The 19,953-nt window shown below is 31.0% G+C and overlaps 1 protein-coding gene across 3 annotated transcripts in view; it reads left to right on the plus strand.

Annotated features, from left to right (window-relative positions):
* The window catches only part of LOC142317410 (T-complex protein 1 subunit alpha-like), a 74,854-nt gene that overhangs the window by 49,021 nt on the left and 5,880 nt on the right, over positions 1-19,953 (plus strand). For all 3 annotated transcript variants that reach the window (XM_075353962.1, XM_075353963.1, XM_075353961.1), the window contains 3 exons: positions 2,784-2,895; positions 8,016-8,106; positions 17,178-17,370. In XM_075353962.1, the coding sequence (XP_075210077.1) occupies positions 2,784-2,895; positions 8,016-8,106; positions 17,178-17,370 (396 nt within the window). The remainder of the gene's footprint in view (positions 1-2,783; positions 2,896-8,015; positions 8,107-17,177; positions 17,371-19,953) is intronic.

A 19,953-nucleotide genomic window follows, 5' to 3' on the forward strand; every position in this document is an offset into this window, starting at 1 on the left:
GGTATTTATACCTTTGACTTGTAACAGCAGCTGGCCCACCTTTTTGTTTGTAGGGTTAATGTTTTTATTGTCCAAATCTTTTATTATTCCAGAAATTCTTTATAGAAAAACTTATTTGTTGTTTCTTCTGGATTTTTCTTTTTTAATTTGATAATTGAATTAATTTTCTCTCTCTTTCTTATTCTGGCACTTCTTATTTCTAGAAGCTACTCTACCAGTTACAATATGTAAAAAAGGATACAAAAACGTTATTTGATTATTTCCATTTGAAAAAAGAGATATAGCGTAGATGTGTGAAAAAATTATTACATATAATTATTCTAATAGAAATAGATTAGTTAATGTCTACAGTAATGATAAATTTAGTGAAATTTTTAGACTGGTAAATGGATAGCAGAGCATTTGAATGTAAAGAAAAACGTAATGTATGTAAATAGATGTATAGCAGTAAAACTAACAGATTCTTAGGTGATTTTCAGAACATACAAGAGCATACATAAATAAAAGAAGGAATCTTTCAAATGTTGCTAGCATCATCTCATTACTCATACAGTTAAAAGCAGTTCATTACACGTACAATAAAAACTATAATAAATAATATTTAGCAATAAATAATAAACATGAATCGTAAGAAAATTATTATATTTGCATATATAAACAAAAATACACACAAATTATAAACAAATAAAAAAAATATACACAAATAATAAATAAATATACAAATGAACAGGTAATTTTTGAAAATGATGAATTGTTTAAATTGTCACACCTTCTTGATAGCGTTTAATTTACTGAGTAATTTTGAGTTTAATTTTTAGTAATTTTAACTCAGTTGATCATGACAACTATCAATTTTTTAAGTTAGGACAAAGATATTGCCTGAGAATTAAGTAACAAAAAGAAAATGAAAACAAAAGATGTCTAACATATATTTATACATTTTTAACATAAAAAATACTATTATTATTATAAATTGTTTTATACTTTATAAATAAATACCTGATGATGAATCGAAGGATTGGAAAAGTAATTAAAAAGGAAACCGGTTAGAGGGAGTGGAATCTTGACAGCTGCATCAGAAGGGTCCGTAGAAAGAGAAAGGGGCCAAGGAAGAAGAGTGAATTTAATAGACGAGTGGAACTGGAAGGTCATATCATCATCTGATGATGATTATTAATTATTGTTTAACGAGTAAATTAATGTCATTTATGTGTCCACATTTACAGTCGTTGATATGAAAATCATAATTTTGTATGATGATTTCAACCATTGGGACAATAATCTCGCTTATAACCTCTGATGTTATATTTTAAGTCTGCTATGTTTTCTGGTTTGAACAGTGTCATGGTAGCGGCTAATTCATTTTACTATTTGTGGAATTAAACATCCGGAGAATTTTGTGCATATAATGTTATATTCACTCATCTTGTATGCTTTGTAGTACCATAATGTTGAAATAAACATCAGAAATGTTTATTCCATTAAGTTAAAGCCACAAACAATCCGTAATTATTGCATTATATTGCTCTACATTCACCGTAAAAGTATTGCCGTGATCACCAAAGAAGTATGAGCAGATGATTTCTTCAGAGCATGAACCCCATGTATTTGTGTATGAAGTGATTGTTTGTGAATATTTGGAGAATTTTTAAATGCTATAGTTTTATTTGTTACGCTTTCATTTAATGTGTAATTATCCTTCATTGTTGAAGGTGGTTTTTTTTGTTCTGTTATCCAAGCAACAAAAGTTCTATGTTGCAAAAATCCCTTATTTTCAGCCTTGTACTAATTCAACCTTATAAGCATGCAAATCTCTATGTAATATTCTTTATAAATTGGTTTGATCAATGCTTAATTCTTGAGTTGGGGCATTTGCCATAATTTCATGTACAACAATGTTCTCAGCAGAACGTGAATTTTTTTTTGTTTTTCTGATATGGTTTATTGTGAACATATCCAGTTGCTTCAAATGTTTTCACTATATTTGTGTATGTTTATTCAGTAGGATGATTAAATGCACAGAATTTGCGATTGATACTTTGTGACAGTATACAGTTAATCAAACTCCTGTAAAATATTTTGAGGTAAATAATTTTTTTCTCTGAATTTAGTCACTTCTTGTACCGATCAAATGATTCCGTTACATTATTATGTCATTTTAATTATAACATTTGGCGATTTCATTCAGGGATAAAGGATTATATTATTTTCAGTGGGGTTAACTCATTTTTATGAAATTTTATACAAAGATTTTTGAGGTCTTTAATGTCATCACATTTCTGCTGCAGTTGAACAAGTGGGAAATATAATCATCATCGGTTGTATATTTCAAAACATTACTCAAACAGGTAAGTGAAAGAAAAGGGAGATATGCTACAAAAGTTAATTCTCTATAAAGCGTATAAACTGATGAGATCAGAATGGTTTGGGCAAAGTATTACGTTGAATACTGGATTATACATGCCGATTAAAGGAACAGCAGCCAATAAGAAACCAAATACTGATTTGATTCATCTTTTTAATTCTCCTTGTGCTATTGTTATTTATTAATTTATTTGACTTATGTAAAGCTCATTATATGAAGAGTGGCTTATTTTCAGTATAATATTAATTGAACCGTGCGTTATATATTTCAGAATCATATAGTTATACGCCCCAAGGCAGGTCTCTTATGCAATCTCTAACACTAGTCTCATTTTTCAGTTATTGTATGTGTAATTATCCATCATTTAAATTTTGATTTAATTGTAATTTTTCTAACATATTAAATTAATTTGTTACAGTATTTTGTTAAAGCTGGTGCTATGGCAGTACGCCGTGTTAAAAAAATCGATTTAAAGCGAGTAGCAAAAGCTACTGGTGCACGCTATCTAACATCTTTAGTAGATTTGGAAGGTAAAATATTTTTTTAGTTTATAAAAATAATTTTACAGTGCCATTCCAAATTCCTGAATTCCATCCTTTTTTTTCTATTTGTGGCAACATACTAGGCCCTCTCATCCCAGTTGTGATTTGGCGTCAAAAAGAATTATTACATTTTTTCTATATATGGTTTATATATCCACATGCAGCTGGACTATATAATTGGCTGTAAATTCAGTGCAAATGCTTTCTATTACTACAGGTGCTCCCCAGTGTAATGAAGATAACATCTAAGCTTCTCTTTATCATTTGTAAAGGCTAAAATGTTAGCATTTATTATTAATGAAAGGTAGGAAGTTGTACCTATAAACCGGGGAAAATTTTGATATATCCAGGTTGTTTTGTTTCAACCTAACTTCAACCGCTGCATTCAACATTGGTGATTGTAATGTCGCATTAAGTTATAATCAAATTAGACCTGAGTTTACTTGTCGTGTAGCAGATGGGCTCAGGCCGGATAAACTTAAGAGAGCAGCTTTGCATTTATATAGCGAGTCAGCTGGAGGCTGGTGACTACCTTGATAGGATTGAAATAACTTATTGTCCCGGATCATGTCTGCCCCCAGACATTCATCCATCGCTTTAGGTGAAGCTACACCGAATGTAAACACGTGAAGCGTGTGCTAGACTTGACTGCAGGACCAATGAGTTCACACCACTTAAATTTGTTATTCTGTTCACGGATACAGTAGCAAGAGGGTAATTTTGTGGTTCATCATTGTCAAACCCGATTCAGTTACCAAATATGATATTACCTGAAAAGGTGGGATTGTAAGGTGTAAGAAGGCGATCCAAGTAGCATTGCAGTTGGAATTTAGTGGGTTATGTATGATGTACATACACTCAGGAAAGTATGGTATGATCAGTTTCATACTTTTCCTGTTATAGCACTGGGTATTTTAAAGGTGCACTGAAGTATCATGTTTATTGATTATTTTTAAATCTGTTGTATAAAAATATCTTTTCAACAACCGTGTTTTGTTTACTCAAAAAGAAGTATTATTGTTTAAATTAACACTCATACTCCTTGAAATATAAGCATTGTAATCCCTAAGCTGATTCAAAAGGTAAAATTAAAAACTTTTCTTTCAATAGTGAGTCAAAAGATTAAATTTTTTAATTATTAGGAACTTGCTGCCGTAATCTCAGACGCTTTAATAAAAAGCTAAACTAAGGTAATTTAGTTTTAATTAACTTACACTAATATTATTTTAATATTTGTAACACCGATGTAGCTAATTACATTATCTCTCATTTACGAAAATTTGAATTAACTGTTAGTTCTACAAATGAAGATTTGCAGGTTTTTTTATTTTGTGAACAAATCTAAAAAACTGGTTTTTTGATGTAATTTATATATTTTACATAATAAGAGACACGTTTAATAAAAACAATAAAGTATCTATCACAGAAAAATTTCTGGGGTAGATTGCATTGTAAAAAACGTGCAGCTGAAGCATGATTTATTATGTTTCAGTAAGCTAAATGCAAGTTCAGGATTTATTAAAACAGAGTTAACCGATTATATTAATTATTAGTTATTGCAACACTGATAAATTTGGTAATTTATGTATACATATATCGTATATTGTCGTTTACTTCTTTTACTATGATTTAGATAGCCGTGCAAACTGATGTGATTTTCCTTCTTTCTAAGCTTTTAATCATGGAGTAATAGTAATTTCATTAAAAAAGGAAAATTGTGGTATGAAGTGATTTATATGACTATCAACAACAAAAACTGGCTGTGAAATTCAATTTGTTCTTTCTAAGGCAATAAATTTTAATAATAAATTCATAAGATAACAATTGGTAATTCATAAAAAGAAATAAAACAGTAACACTGATAGTCAAAAAAAATTTTTTAATGTTTCTCTAAGTGTGACACCATTTCTTGAATTACTTTTAATTACAGATCTGTAAATACAATTTTTCTATCGCCCTTAGTTTTAAATAAATTACGCTTCAAAAAAAATTAAGGGAAAATATAGTTAAAGTCTGTAAAATATATAATTTTGCATGGCCATACCTGAATTAGAATGATTTCGCTGATGCTTTTCTTTTATAAATAGTCACAGCCTGAATTAATGTCGAACAGTAATTGGCTAGCATGTTAGTATTCCATTTCCCTTTATTCCATCACCGAAATATGTTGGTGGCAGCGTTCACCGTGTTCATCGCATACATCTCTGAGGTTGTTCGGGGAAAAATCCAGATTTTGAGTGGAGGAAATGTGTTTTCCAAGACATGTGATATCCTATAGCCCTGAATGAAGTAAGAAGTTGATTAACAATATCGTGATAATTGTCGGATTTTTGTTTGCCAAGAAAATTTTTGCAAACGTTTTTAAATGAAGCCCAACCTGCACTTTCTACATTATTTAACATAGAGTTAAATACATCATCTCTGACCGGCTCTATTATTTGAGAACCAACAAATACTGCTTCTTTCATTTTTCCTTCACTTACATTCAGAAATTTCTACCTGATGTATAAAAATTTAGGACTATCCTTCTTCATTGCTTTTACAAAATTTTTCATTAGTCCTAGCATACATTGAGTGGGGGTAAAAAGATTGTTTGGGGTTCTACTAAAGGCTCATGAATAATATTTTTCCCATTTGGAGTTAAGTTGTCTCATTTCTTCCAATCTTTGGTTACATAATGTTTACCAATGTGTATCGCTAGCTTGGCTGTCCCATTCGCAAAGAAAGCACATACTTGCATGCCTAACAAAATATAGCTATAACTTTCAAATTACCACATTTGTTCCAGCTATGTTTTTTATAATTTATCGAATCGAAGGATATTTGTTACCACTGTGCAGTAGAACCGCTTTTAAACTAAACTTGGACGAATCCATGAAAAGGCGGTATAGTCCTCAGATTTATGAGCTTGTCCTAAGTGCAGCATAAGCTCATCAATATTTGTGCAATCCAAATTATTTTCATCAATGAAGTACTGAGAAAGTTTTTTTTGTTGGCTTCAAATTTTTGTATTTTTTTTAAACTAATTTCCAACTTTGCAGTCTTCATCCTAACCTAACAGTTCAGCTTGAGTTTTGATAAATTTAAATCCCTCTAACAATGTCATTTAATTCACCTTGTGATAATTCAGAATCAAAATCATTGTGTCTTCTTCAAAACATACATTCACATATGGCTCAGGAACTGGAATAATTTCACTGTGAGTTACAGACCTGATTGCAGATTGCAATGAAGGATATTTTACAGTAAATTTAGATTTTTTAGAATTTCCAGACACACTTGTTAAACAAAAGTAACAATCTGATACATGATCCTTTGGTTCATGCCAAACCATAAGTACATCTAATGGCAAAGCCTTCTGTGTACCTTTCAGCCATCCTCTTAACTATATAGAACAATTAGTGCACATTATATGCGAAGTCCATGTCTTATCTTGATCACCAAATTTACATTTAAATTACAAATGATATACTTTTTTTTAATGAAAGGTGTAATCTTTTTTCTTGTTGATTTTACAGTAAACTCACCACTTGCGTAACAAAAGGCATCCACATCATTTACACAATATTGAGGCATTATGACACCGCACTGTTAATAAACTTCAGACAGCAATAAGACTGAACAAAATTGATTCATTTCTAATTCCAGTGCATATAAACAACACCGCTGTGTTTTCAGCTACGTTTTTTGACCTGCACAGTCATGATTAATCTTGCCCGTGAAAGCTCCCTCTTCAGTATTAGTTATGATGTCATAATACGCGACGATGATATGATTTAATTCTTTGTCTAGTATTGTTTATTTATAGCTTATAAACTATTTTAACAAAGTTAAACAATAAAAAATGAGCTAACAAAATACAATATAGGAGCTTAAAATGCTAACTATACGATAAAAAATGAAAAAAATCCTTGAATTAAAATTCAAAAACGGTGGGCGATAGAAAAATTCTGAGTTCATATTTATTTTCAGCATCAAAAAACAGATTAAAATCATGTATTGTATGTTAGGAAACAAAAATTATGTTTATCAGTATAATCTAACAAAAAACAGTAATTTTTGTAATTTAAATAAAACTGTTTTTAACAAAACGATACTCCAAAAAGGTGAGACGCTACATTTCTATTATAAAAATCTGTTATTAATTTAGAATATTTTTTAAAAAAGAAAAAAGTTAAATATATGTAATAGAGAATAGATATACAATAATAGATAATAATTAATGTTTAAGCATTCCATATAATAAGCAAAAATAGAAAAAATTTGTTACTAAACTTTACCAGCCTGATTTCATTTATATGTAATACAAATCACATTTACAGAAATAATACTATTCTTATGATTATTCGTTATTAATAAACAAAATCAGGCCGGTAAGAGTTTTTTTTCTTCTTATGTATTTGGATTGCTTCAAAGCAGTTTGGTCACAGCTTAAAAATGGTAAAGAAAAATTTGTAAAGCCTAACTAATACCATTGTTACCAAGTCTCCTTTTACATTTCAGCTGGGCACTTCAAAGATACAATTTTAAATGATCTGCTTTGCTGTAGTTTATCCAACAGAGAAATTTAGGGATTCATATCGTTGATCCAATGACAAAAGGGGAAAAAATTAATTATTATTTGTGCAGTTGTTCAAAATCAAACTTTATTTCTAATTTTGCCTGTTATGGTGTTAAACCATCAAGGGTGTCATGTGTCAGCTGTTTGCTGCGATAAAGTATAAAAAAAATTAGAATTAATTAATAGTAGTCTAATAATCATTAATTAATGTTACAAATTATTATTTTGATCAATAATACCATTTTATTTAATCACTAAATGTAGTTGAGAAAAAGAGAGAGATATGTGTCTATAATTTGTATTATAGCAAGTATGCTTTTGCTGTACATTGTTAGGTTTCATTATGTGCCAGCCTCTGTGACATGAGTGGTAGCATCTTTGCATTTCATTTGGAAGTCCCTGGTTTAATTCCAGTTACGTATGGCATTTTCACATGCAACAAATATTTCCATTTCATCTCATTTTCTGAATCAACATTGGACGATGGTCCTGGAGGATGAGATGAAAAAAGAGGTTTTGTTATGTATTTAAAAAAATTTTTTTTTAGGCGAAGAGACTTTTGAAGCTAGTAATCTTGGAGAGGCTGCAGAAGTAGTACAAGAGCAGGTGTGCGATGATGAATTAATTCTTATTAAAGGGTAAGTTAATGATATAGTGATATTTGAATGTAATTTTTTCAAAGTAATTGGTAGTTTTGAATTGTAATTTTTTTTCAGCATAAAATAATTGCAACCTTCAATTTCTTATGCATAGGCAATTTATTATTCCTGAGACAGACTACAAGATTTTCATGGAATGTCAAGTAACTGTTTTACAATACCCTGTTTAAATAAAGATCTTAAAAAAGGTGTGACATATCTATATAAAAATTGTAAAACCCTTGTATTAATTTGTAAGCAGTTTTGTTTATAAATCTATTTAAATTAGTTATCCAGGATTCAGTAGAAGCATGGTGTTTTGGATAGATTCGTGCACACTGCAGTGGTCTGAATATGAACTAGAATGGTTAAATGTATTCGCCAGATTTTGGAGCCTTGGTCTGTAGCACATTGCATGTTGTTTACAACACTTTCATTGAAACAGGTCATTCTGTAGTGCTCACACAGCAATGATTTCGAAACCATTTTAGTGTTGGTCATAACAGTCGTGTTCCAAAATGAGATACCATTATGAAGCGGGTGAATAATTTTCAAACGACAGGTTCAGTGAGACCAGGGACTGCACAGGGAGGTGATCAACTGTACAGACCCCAGAAAACATTGAAAGGTATAGCAAGTGGTGGAAGCCAGCATTTGTTGTTCGGGGTGCGTCATGCTTGCACTCTCAGCATGTCGGACAGGTCAGTTCAGAGAATTTTCAGTTTGGATAATGGTTGTTCAGGAACTGCGGCAAAACTACTTTATCAGTTGACATGTTTGCAGAAACAATGTTGGAATTGCTAACTGATGACAGGTTTGATCATGAGTGTCAAGGCCCACTTTCATTTATCGGGGATGGTAAACAAACAGAATCTTTGGTACTGGGCACCCAAAAACCTGCAAGAATTGCATCAAAAACTTATGCACTGCCACAGATTAACTGTTTGGTGCGGCTTTTCTTGAACCTGCATTATGTTGAACAGTCTGTTTGCGCAGATCTTTACCTTGCCATGTTGCATGATCATTTTCTGCCAGAATTAAGAAGATGACGACATATTAACCACAACAGAGTGTGATTTGAGTAATATGGGGCCACTTGTCGTACATCAAGAGCTTTTATGCCTTTTTAATGAGGTGGCACTTTCCTGGACGCCTGAATTCATTGCGTGGAGTGTCAAGTGGCTTTCTTGGTTGCCTGTCACTGTGTGACTATTTTTTTTATGGGGCTACCTAAAAGCCCCATAAATTGTTTACATTGACAAACCACATATTCTTATACGCCCTTTCTGATACCATAACGCAAGAAATTCAAAGGGTTTTGTATGCTATGCTTAGAAGGAGTAGGGACAATTTCACCAGTTGTCTACAAGAATGCAAAAATGGATGCCTCTTAACTGATGTGATTTTTGCAGCTGAGTATTTTTCTCGTCTGTTTCAATATGTAGTCTCAAATGTCAATGTAACATTAATGTGTGATAACAATAAATTTCGAAATTTCTTCAAAAATAAGTGTGCGACAGTCTTTTCAAAACCACTAGACCTCGTTGCTGGACCCTGTTGATAACATTTTACAATTTGTTCTATCATCATCATAACTTTGATTCTATTAAACATCACAAATAAAATTATGGCACTCTTCAATTGGATGTAACCTTTAATCTACATAGTTTTGATCATGAGCGTCAAGGCCCACTTTCATTTATCGGAGATTGTAAACAAACAGAATAATAACAAACAGCTGGTATCAAAATAAATCTTATGTTAGAGAATGTAACCTGTTTTGATATAAACTTGATGGAGGAGTTTAGAGAAGTTTACTTTTTCAATAATAAGATATTGAATTAGTGAGAAATCTAGGAATCACTTTATACATGGATTTAAACCTTCTTATATTTGTTATAAATAAGACTTAGCAGCAGATTGATTTTTGAAAACTTTTTTTAGTAGAACATGTCTGGAGGGGACAAGTTGTTCATAAGGTATGGTGGGTATGTCATGCTTCCTGCTAGCAGTAAAAGTCAGGAAATATAAACTTATCAAGCAAAGTCAGGAATTTTTAGGGAAAAATTACAAAAAAGTTTCAGGGAAGGGCATTTTTATTACTGAATTAAGTTTAATAATGTTAGTTATTAATAAAGTATTTTTTAAGTAATGCCAAAATACATTTAACTAGCCCCACTGCTGCACCTTTGTCCATGCTATATGGTTACTTGCATTTCCTGTAGCGGGGTCAGTCTTTTTATACAGTTTTATATAGGGTTGGAGGAATTGTTTTTGTATTTTTAGGCAAAAGTAAAACGAGATTCTTTTATATTTAAATTGAAGTTTATTAAAACAAATATGTGCTGTTTTGATCGACCATTTGCCAATTTTTTGAGGTAAAATCATAATCTATAGAGTCATAGAACTTCTCTGATTTCTGGATGAAAAACTGTGATGAATTTTCGTATGCTTCTTTTGAGCCTAACTTTGTACTATTAAGAGAGAAGTACTATAAAGAGAGTTGAAATAAATGATAGTGCAAGGACTGTATGGAGTACAGTTAAAATTTCCTAGCAAAGTTCTCTCATTTTTGATGAGGCATTGAAGATGTGTAGACAACACCTTTTCTGTTGTTTGGTTCTGGTTACTTTATCTCATTTGTTTGATACATTTTTCCTAGTTGATTGTAGAGATTAGAATCAACTGACCAGGCAACAGCATCTTCGAATAATTCCTTTCTAATCTCGCAGCACATACCACACAGACACACACAATGTGTATGCGCATACACCCAGCGACACTTTTCTTGGCATCAATTCTGGTTTTCCACAATTTTTGGAACTTCACTTTACTTAACTGCAATCTTTTCTATACATTATTTTAGTAAACAATCCATTTTCATTCCCCATAATGAGCAATTTCAAAAATCGTATGATTTCATTCTATTTTAGCAATTGTAGTTAATATTTAGATCATTAATGATATTACGACTGCAAAATTTCTAGTCTTCAATTTTTTTCCAAGATATCATCGACTTTTTCAATCATTGGCTGACCAGAGCAAGGTCATCATTGACATCAAAACTTCCAGATTGAAAACACTTCAACCAGTTTCAACACGTGTACTGAAAACTGCATCATGTCCATAAATATTAAAAGTCTTTTTAGGAAGCTAAGTTGCATTCTTTTCCGTTTTTTTTTTGTTTGCAATAAAATTTCAAAATGTGTTTTCACTTATTTTCAAAACTTTTAAATAAATGAATTAATACAATTATAATCTTTCTAAAAATACTCAGTTAATGTCACGTTTCAAAAGCATGCAAGTGTTTCCACATTTGATAAATATTACCAAAATTGAGCGACCATAAATTCATCTATTGGGAGAATACTAAAAAGAAAATTTTCTCCAACCCCATATGATTTATTACATAAATTTTCTAATTGTGAGAGCAGTTTTTGGTGGGTTTCACTGTACGTATTACAGAAATTTAATGTATTAAATAGAAAAATAAATTAAAAAGTTAATTTCAATAATAAAAAAAGAAAGTATTACTTTACTATGCAGTTATAGAATCATTGTCATGTATTGTCTCTCTCTCCCTCTATATATATATATATATATATATACATAGTAGTAATAACTGTATTTTATACGTATTTAAACCTATATTTTATGCTGTTTTTTAACAGTAACCCTTATGTGATATTATGTATAAAATCTATTTAGAATCTGAAAATTCAACTTTTGCGCAAAATTGTGTGACTGCTTTGGTTGAATTCTCATTTTGTTTGTTAGTTTTTATTACTAAAACTGTTAATGTCATGCAATATCATTGAATGAAAGAAAGTTGTTAATTGAGAAAGGCAAAATAAATATATTATCTTGAACAAAAATATATGTCCTGGTTTTAAACAAATATGTACTCAAGATTACATAATTCTTTACTGGTCATAGGTTACTTATCATAAACTAGGAGAAGTAAGAAATTATATATGTATTTAAATTCTATTAAATAAATTGCCTAGTACAGAATATTGAGATGACATATCTTATTTGAATTTTTCATGAAAGTACTTTTATAGGATCCCACATCCTCAGTTATGATTGAAATAATTCCATTTTTGCATAAAAAAATTTTTTAAATCCTAAAATAATGAAAATTGCATAATTATGTACAAGATTGCTGCTATCTGTTGCAATTTTTATAAGACCATCTCCCTCACTGTGTGATGGTTTATCAAATTGAAATTTTTTTTCTAGAGAATCTATTGTATATTATATTTATAAATTCAAACAAAATTTCATTTCGATAAACTATCATACATTGTTTGAAGCAGACAGTCTTATAACAGCAGCACTTATGTAAATTAATACACAAATTTTATTATTCAATAACAGAATTATTTTAATCGTGACTGACAGTGTGGATCCTGCACAAAAGTACTTTCATGAAAAATTAAGGTAAGATATCTGTCTTATCTCAATGTTACATTCTAGGTGATTTATTTAATATAATTTAAGTATAAACAGTACACTGGTATACTATAATCTTAAACAGATTAATTTCAGTAAAATGTGTGTGTGTGTGTCGGTCAAAGAAAAAAGTATAAAACAGTTTACCATCAAAAGTGCAGAATTCAGTAATTGTTTTTTTTCTGGTTAAGTGCTTTTGAGGGTTTCCCTCATCGTCAGTTAATAAAATATTTTCTTTTTAAAAAATCACACATTAAGCCTAAAACGTTAAAATTGTATTTTATATGTTTACAATTTTAATGTTGTGATTTTTTAAAAAGAAAAATTTGTATTAATTGATGAGGGAAATCCTCAAAAGCACTTTTATGAAATAACAATAAGCATAAGGTAAGATCCATTATTGAATTCTATACTCTTGGTGGTAAACTGTTTTATACTTTTGTCTTTTCCATAATTAATACGTAGGGAAATATGGACATATACAACAATAAAACAATTGATTTTGCTAAGTTAATAATAGGAAAAATATATATATACACACACACACACACATCGTGCTGGCTTCTGTGATGCAAGTGGTAGCATCTCCGCCTTTCACCCGGAGATCCTGGGTTCGAATCCCAGTCAGGCATGACATTTTTCATATGCTACAAATTTCCATTTGGGCTAAATGGACATAGAAATTGATGCCCGCACTTCTCATTAAATAAATATATATATATTTATTGCAGGGAAACTAAAACAACTAACAGACACTCTAGACGAGCAAAAAATAAATATACTGGCTCTACAAGAGACAAGGTTCAGGGATGAATTGCCAATGGACACCAGAAACTACAGAATTTTTAAAGGCAAATCAGCAATCAAAAACAACACAGGAGCCTACATCTTAGGAACAGCATTTATAGTGAAGAGAAACATCACTGAATCGATCATCGAATTTTCTTCACCATCAAAAAGAATTTTAACGATGTCTTTCATTTCTCCCGTAAATTTTATTTTGGACTGCATATTTGTCAACGTCTGTCCTATTAATGTTTGCATCTTCCTGTCTACTCCGAATTCCTTGAGCGTTTCCATCATTGACACTGTCTGTCTTATCGAATCGTACGCCTTCTTGAAATCTACAAATGTTATTACGGTGTTAATACCTCTCAATGCTCTTAGTCTTAATATATTTTTTAAATTGAAGATTTGTTCCTCGCACGATCTTCCTCTTCTGAACCCTCCTTGATATTCTTCTATTTCATTGTCGACTTGTTCTTCAAGTCGAGAAAGTAATGCCTTCAAAAATATTTTATAAGCGACAGGAAGCAGGGAAATTCCTCTGTAGTTGTTTGTGTTGGATCTTTTACCTTTCTTGTGTAGTGGGTGTATCAGCGTCGTCCCGTCTTCCATTCATCTGGTAGTGTTTCTGTTATCCAGATTTCTTCAACTTTTTTTTTAATTTTCTCAGCCATAATCTGTCCTCCATGTTTTATCATTTCAGACATTATTCCATTTTCTCCTGGTGCTTTGTTGTTCTTTAATTACTTTATCAGTGTAACTATTTCTTTCAGTGATTGTGGTTTGGAATCTTCTTTTTTCTTGTCGCCATCCTTTAGGAATTGCAGTCTTTCCTTTGGTTCATCACAATTTAATAATTTTTCAAAGTATCTTGCCAATATCTGGCAGTTCTGTTTATTATCTAGTCCAAGTTTGCCATTTTCATCTCTGAAGCAGATTCCTCATGGTTGATATCCCCTCAGCTAGTCCTTGAAGATCCTGTAGAAGTCTCTAGTGTTATGTTGTTTGAAATCGCTGTCAATACCTTCCAGAATCTGTTAATCCTGATTTTTCTTGACTCTTCTAATAATCTTGGTGGTATTCTTCCTCTGGTTCCTAAAATTAGTCCATTTTTCTATAGTCCTATCTACCAGCTGTAATTTCCATAACTTTGCACGTTCATTCACTGCTCGATCACATTCATTATTCCACCATATATGCCTAGGTTTTCTATCAGGTTCTGCCAGTTCTTCTGCTGCCTTGGTCATGGCTTCTTCTATTTCGTTCCAGTTGTTTCCCATTTTTCAACTTTTCAGGTTTTCTTGCTTTTTTTCAGGTCAATTTGGTATTTTACGCATTTCACTAAGGGAGCACTTTGACGTTCAAGCCTCCACGTTGCGCCTGGATAGGAGAGTGTTAATGATCTCTCTGAACTAAAGCGGAAGAATGCTCTAGGACTTACAACTTTAGTTCTAACAGTGAGTGACAGGGGAAACCCTTTCACTTCACCATAACAGACATCTGTTGTGCAAAAAGTTCAACGCGGTCCAAAGAGACCATAACGGAAAAAAAATATATATATATCAAATATAATATCTTTTTTCTATCTTATATATAAGAGCGGTTTAATTATAGATTATAAATATGGCCACGACTGTTGTATTACATGATTGACTCATGCAGTCAGACATTTTTTATTAGTTCACTATTATTGTTTTGAAATTTTTTTTATAAACAGAAATCATTAACAGATTTCTTGGACCAATCGGTTGCTCTGACATGTGGTGGGATGCCATCGGGACTGTTCAGTCTCTTCTTGATGACTAACTCATTACTGTGGCATCGTTCATTGAATGTGTGTATCCTTCACTACTGTGCATTTGGTTTTTGTAATATGTGTCCATTGTTACTAATTTTTTTCATTTTTGTCTTGCTTTATTTTAAGACATTTGTGTTTAGTTTTTATTTTAATTAGTTTTTGTCTCTACTTTAAAACAAAAAAAAGAATTAAGTATGGGACCTTTGTGTGAAAAATGACACTGTTAAAAAAAAAAAAAAAGTAAATATGTGAACAATGATTTGGAAATTGAAGATTGTCTTTGGAAAGACACTGGTTCTGAATATGAATTCAGTGATTTTGAAACTTCCTCTGAAAGTGATCTTTCCAATGCGGAAGACTCATATGCTGTGGAAATAAATGACAGGATGGAATTTATCTCCCTTAAACCAACCTGAAGAAAGCATAGGATGTAATAATACTGGAATATTATTACCAGAATAATAAAAACTTTGATGTGGTCATCTACTGGAATAATAAAAACAGGTATAAATTTCAAAGGCAGTTAGGAATTACTTGCTCAGCTTCCAGGTAACAATCCCAATTCACTTCTTTAATTTTTTAGAGTATATTGTTATTGAAATAAACAATTGCGCAACAAATCTTTTTTTACGACCTGTTACAAAACAGCATTTACGGATTACAAAATGGCACGATTTAGATGTAAGTAAATTTTTAATTTTTCTTGGTCTTTTGTTACATACTGGAACCATTCCACTTAGTCGCAGTACTGATTACTGGAAGAGCGATAAGATTGTTCAGTATTCCAATTTTCAGAAAACAAATTTCAAGGAATAGATTTCTATTGATTATGAGATGTTTGCATTAAGATTTGTGTGATGAAACTGACGATCGTCTGTCAAAAATAATAACCTGTAATTAATTATTTTATTTTCAAGATTAATTCTATTTATTCTGTGGCAAGGAAACTCTCAATGAAACATGATTCTATGGCGAGGAAGGTTAGTATTTACACAGTACATTATAAACAAAAGGCACAAGTACGGTTATTAAATTATATATGTTGACAGAACCAGATGGCTTTCTTCTACGGTATGTGGTGTACGATGGTGCAAACAATGATACTGGAGGGCCAAGGCATACACAGAAAGTAGTTGTACTGTTTTTACTAGAAGGATGATTACAAAAGGGATACACCTTATTTACGGATAACTTTTACAACAGTTTTGCATTATCAAAAAAATTATTAGAAGGAATACCTTCTGCTAAAATGAAAAACTAGTTGGTAATCCTGTAGATTGTAAAAAAAAATTAAAAAAAGATGAAAATGCATCTTTATTCAAAGACGAAATACATATTGGTATGCGAAAGGATAAAGAGGAGTTTTATATATTTTTGTTGGCCACTAGCAAAAGTTACGGCTTTATGATTTTTGACTTTCCGTAATTATAATGCTTTGTTACCATTAAAGAAATAACAAGGACACTGATAATTATAATCCAAAGACTAAAGAAATTCTCAGAATTAGTTAGTGACAAAGGAAAAAGACTAAGATTAGCTTGTAAAAGATGCAGATTGTGCTACAAGAAGGAAAAGTAGAAAAAACCCTATATTTTTGTGAAAATTGTAATGATAAACCAGGATCTTTTGTTGAGTGCTTTGATGAATACCACAAATAAATATTTTGTATTTGAATTTTCATATTCATTAATTTTTATAACTTATGTTTATTTATTGTTACATCTTATTTTAAATGGCTGAAGCTTTTCTGATAATTTTGATATAGAAAGTAGTTTTAAGTTTTATGTAATGTGGTTTGTTATTCCAGTTACATACTCAAAAAAAAGCAGTTACTTATTATAATTTATGTTTTATTATTATTATTTTTACTTTCCATATTTTGAAAAAAGGATTTTCAGGATCTTTAAAGAATAAAACGTTAGATGCAGTGAATCTGATTTAGATTATGAAAGTTAAAATAATTGTGTGGTAGATTTATTTATATGTTCAGAATTTTTAGTTTGGTTAAGTTTGTGTTATTGGTCTGTTACAGTCCTAAAGCTCGTACAGCCAGTTCAATCATCCTTCGAGGACCAAATGACTCTTACTGTGATGAAATGGAGCGGTGCATTCACGATACACTGTCAGTAGTTAAGCGAGTCTTAGAATCCAAACAAGTTGTAGTCGGGGGTGGTGCTGTTGAAGCTGCACTTTCTATATACTTAGAAAATTTTGCCATTTCTCTTGTAAGTTTTGTTTTATTTTAAATATTTTATTTATATTTTAAGTATGTTTTGGTGTTAAGTAAGCATGCATTAAATAACTTGTTTGGTTCTTTACATTCATCGACCGTATATTTCCTACTTTTTTATAAAATTGATAAAAAAATAAATAAATTTATATTAGGTAACAAAAGTGAAGAAGTATGTCAATAATGAGTTTGCTTTTGACTCAGTTTGTTTTTTGTTACTAAAAACAGATCAAATATCTGTATTATTGTAAATTAGCAACATTATCTATTCCAAACAAGGCATGGTTACTGCACAACAGGCAGCTGATCTAACAGTTTTCTATACTGTCTGGCACCCATGCCAGATCTGGGCACATATATATTTTATATGTTATTGTGTATTATACAGTTACCCTAAAAGGAAAACAAACATCTTCAGGATATAGAGAACAGTTAAATATCAGTAGCAGGTAGCAGTCTGTATGATAAAAGAGGTAGTAATTGCAATTAGAAAATAAAAAATGAAATTGTTAACGGTATGAATATCAAACTGATGCTTATTTGTGAAAAACCATTCTGCCCTTCTGCTCCTTTAATGAAAATAATGCACTGTTCTAAAAAAAGATGAGCCTTAGTATTTTTTGCACAGATTTCAAATCTGCAAACCAAATTGAATAGTGGGCAAGATTGATTTAAAGAAAACTTGAATTATTTTAAGGTGTTTTTTGTCTTCAGTCATTTGACTGGCTTGATGCAACTCTCCAAGATTCCCTATCTGGTGCCAGTCGTTTCATGTCGGTATACCCCTTACATCCTATTTCCCTAACAATTTGTTTTACATAATCCAAATGTTGCCTGCCTTCACAATTTTTCCTTTCTATCTGTACCTCCAATATCAAAGCAACTATTCGAAGTTGCCTTAAGATATGGCCTTTAAGTCTGTCTTTCCATTTACTATATTTTTCCAAATGGTTCTTTCTTCATCGATTTGCTGTAACACTTCTTTATTTTTCACTTTATCCACCCATCTGATTTTTAGTATTCTCTTTTAGAACCGCATTTCAAAAGCTAATCGTTTCTTCTCAGGTACTTCTGATCGTCCCAAAGCTATGCTCCAAACATATACTTTCAAAAATCTTTTCCTGACATTTAAATTAATTTTTGATTTAAGCAAATTATATTTCTGACTGAAAGTTCAATTTGCCTGTGCTATTCGGCATTTTATATTGCTCCTGTTTTGTCCATCTTTAGTAATTCTACTTCCCAAATAACAAAATTCTTCTACCTCTGTAATCTTTTCTCTTCCTATTTTTATATTCAGTGGTCCGTACATTATTTTTACTATATTTCATTCCTTTCATTTATTCTTGTTTATTTTCATTGGATAGTTCTTGCGAAGGACTTCATCCATGCCATTCATTGTTTCATCTAAATCTTTTTACCCTAAATTTTTTTAAATGCTGATCATTTTATTCCAGTTTACATTATTGAATGCCTTTTCTAAGTCTATAAATACCATGTATGTTGGTCTGCTTTTCTTTAATTTTCCTTCTACTGTTAATCTGAGCACTAAAATTGCTTCCCTTGTCCCTATATGTTTCCTGAAACCAAATTGGTCTTCTCATAACAGTTCTTCCACTCTCAATTCTTCTGAACAGAATTCTAGTTAAGATTTTTGTTGCATGTGTGGTTAAGCTAATTGTTCTATATTCTTCACATATATCTGCTCTTGCTTTCTTTGGTATCATGATAGTAACACTCTTTTTGAAGTCTGTTTTACTTTCAGAATAGAGGTAATTTGATTTTTTTTTTAACCAAAGTAGGTAATATTCTTTGCAATTAAAAAATTAATTCACCTCCCATAACAAAAAAATTGTTAGATTGATTTATAGAACTACAAAAAATTTTTATAAAAAAAATTATAGCTACACATAAAACAATATCTTTCTGTATCAGAAAAAGTAGAAGGAAAACAAAAGACCAGACTTGAAATGGTATTCTTGTGAAAGCCAAAATGAAACTGATTCTCCGATCTGAGTTATTACATAGTGATTACATAGTGATTGAAATAACTATATCAATTACAGTGTTATTAATAAAGGCTAATTAAATTAAATCACATTACTCTGATAAATTTATTTTTTTCTAAATGAAATGAGTCGTAGTAAAGAGCTATAGTATCCATGTAATTCTAATGTAATGTAATGTGCGGTACAGTTCAAAAGTAAGGACTAATCGATAACAAAATGAAAAATTTAATAATGTTTCATATACTTAAATATTTACTCTATTTTTCTACATAATCATCATTTTGTGCCAAAAACTTTTTGATATCGTGAAACAAGCTTCTTCAAACCACTGCACAAGAGTCCAACCCATGGGATTGTAGAGCCGCTTTGACACAGAGATTTTCGACTCTTCACTTTCCTCGAATCATTGAGCAATCCAGTTCTTGAGTTGTAGGAACAGATGGTAGTCACTGGGTGCAAGATCAGGACTTTAAGGGGATGATGAAAAATTTCACATCTGAATTTTTTAATTGTTTCTGTTGAGCATGTAATCATGTAGTGCATATGTTTGCTATACATGTGTTGACGTC

The sequence above is a fragment of the Lycorma delicatula genome, chromosome 1, assembly GCF_047948215.1.
Source record: "Lycorma delicatula isolate Av1 chromosome 1, ASM4794821v1, whole genome shotgun sequence".
In the NCBI taxonomy this organism is placed as follows: Eukaryota; Metazoa; Arthropoda; class Insecta; order Hemiptera; family Fulgoridae; genus Lycorma; species Lycorma delicatula.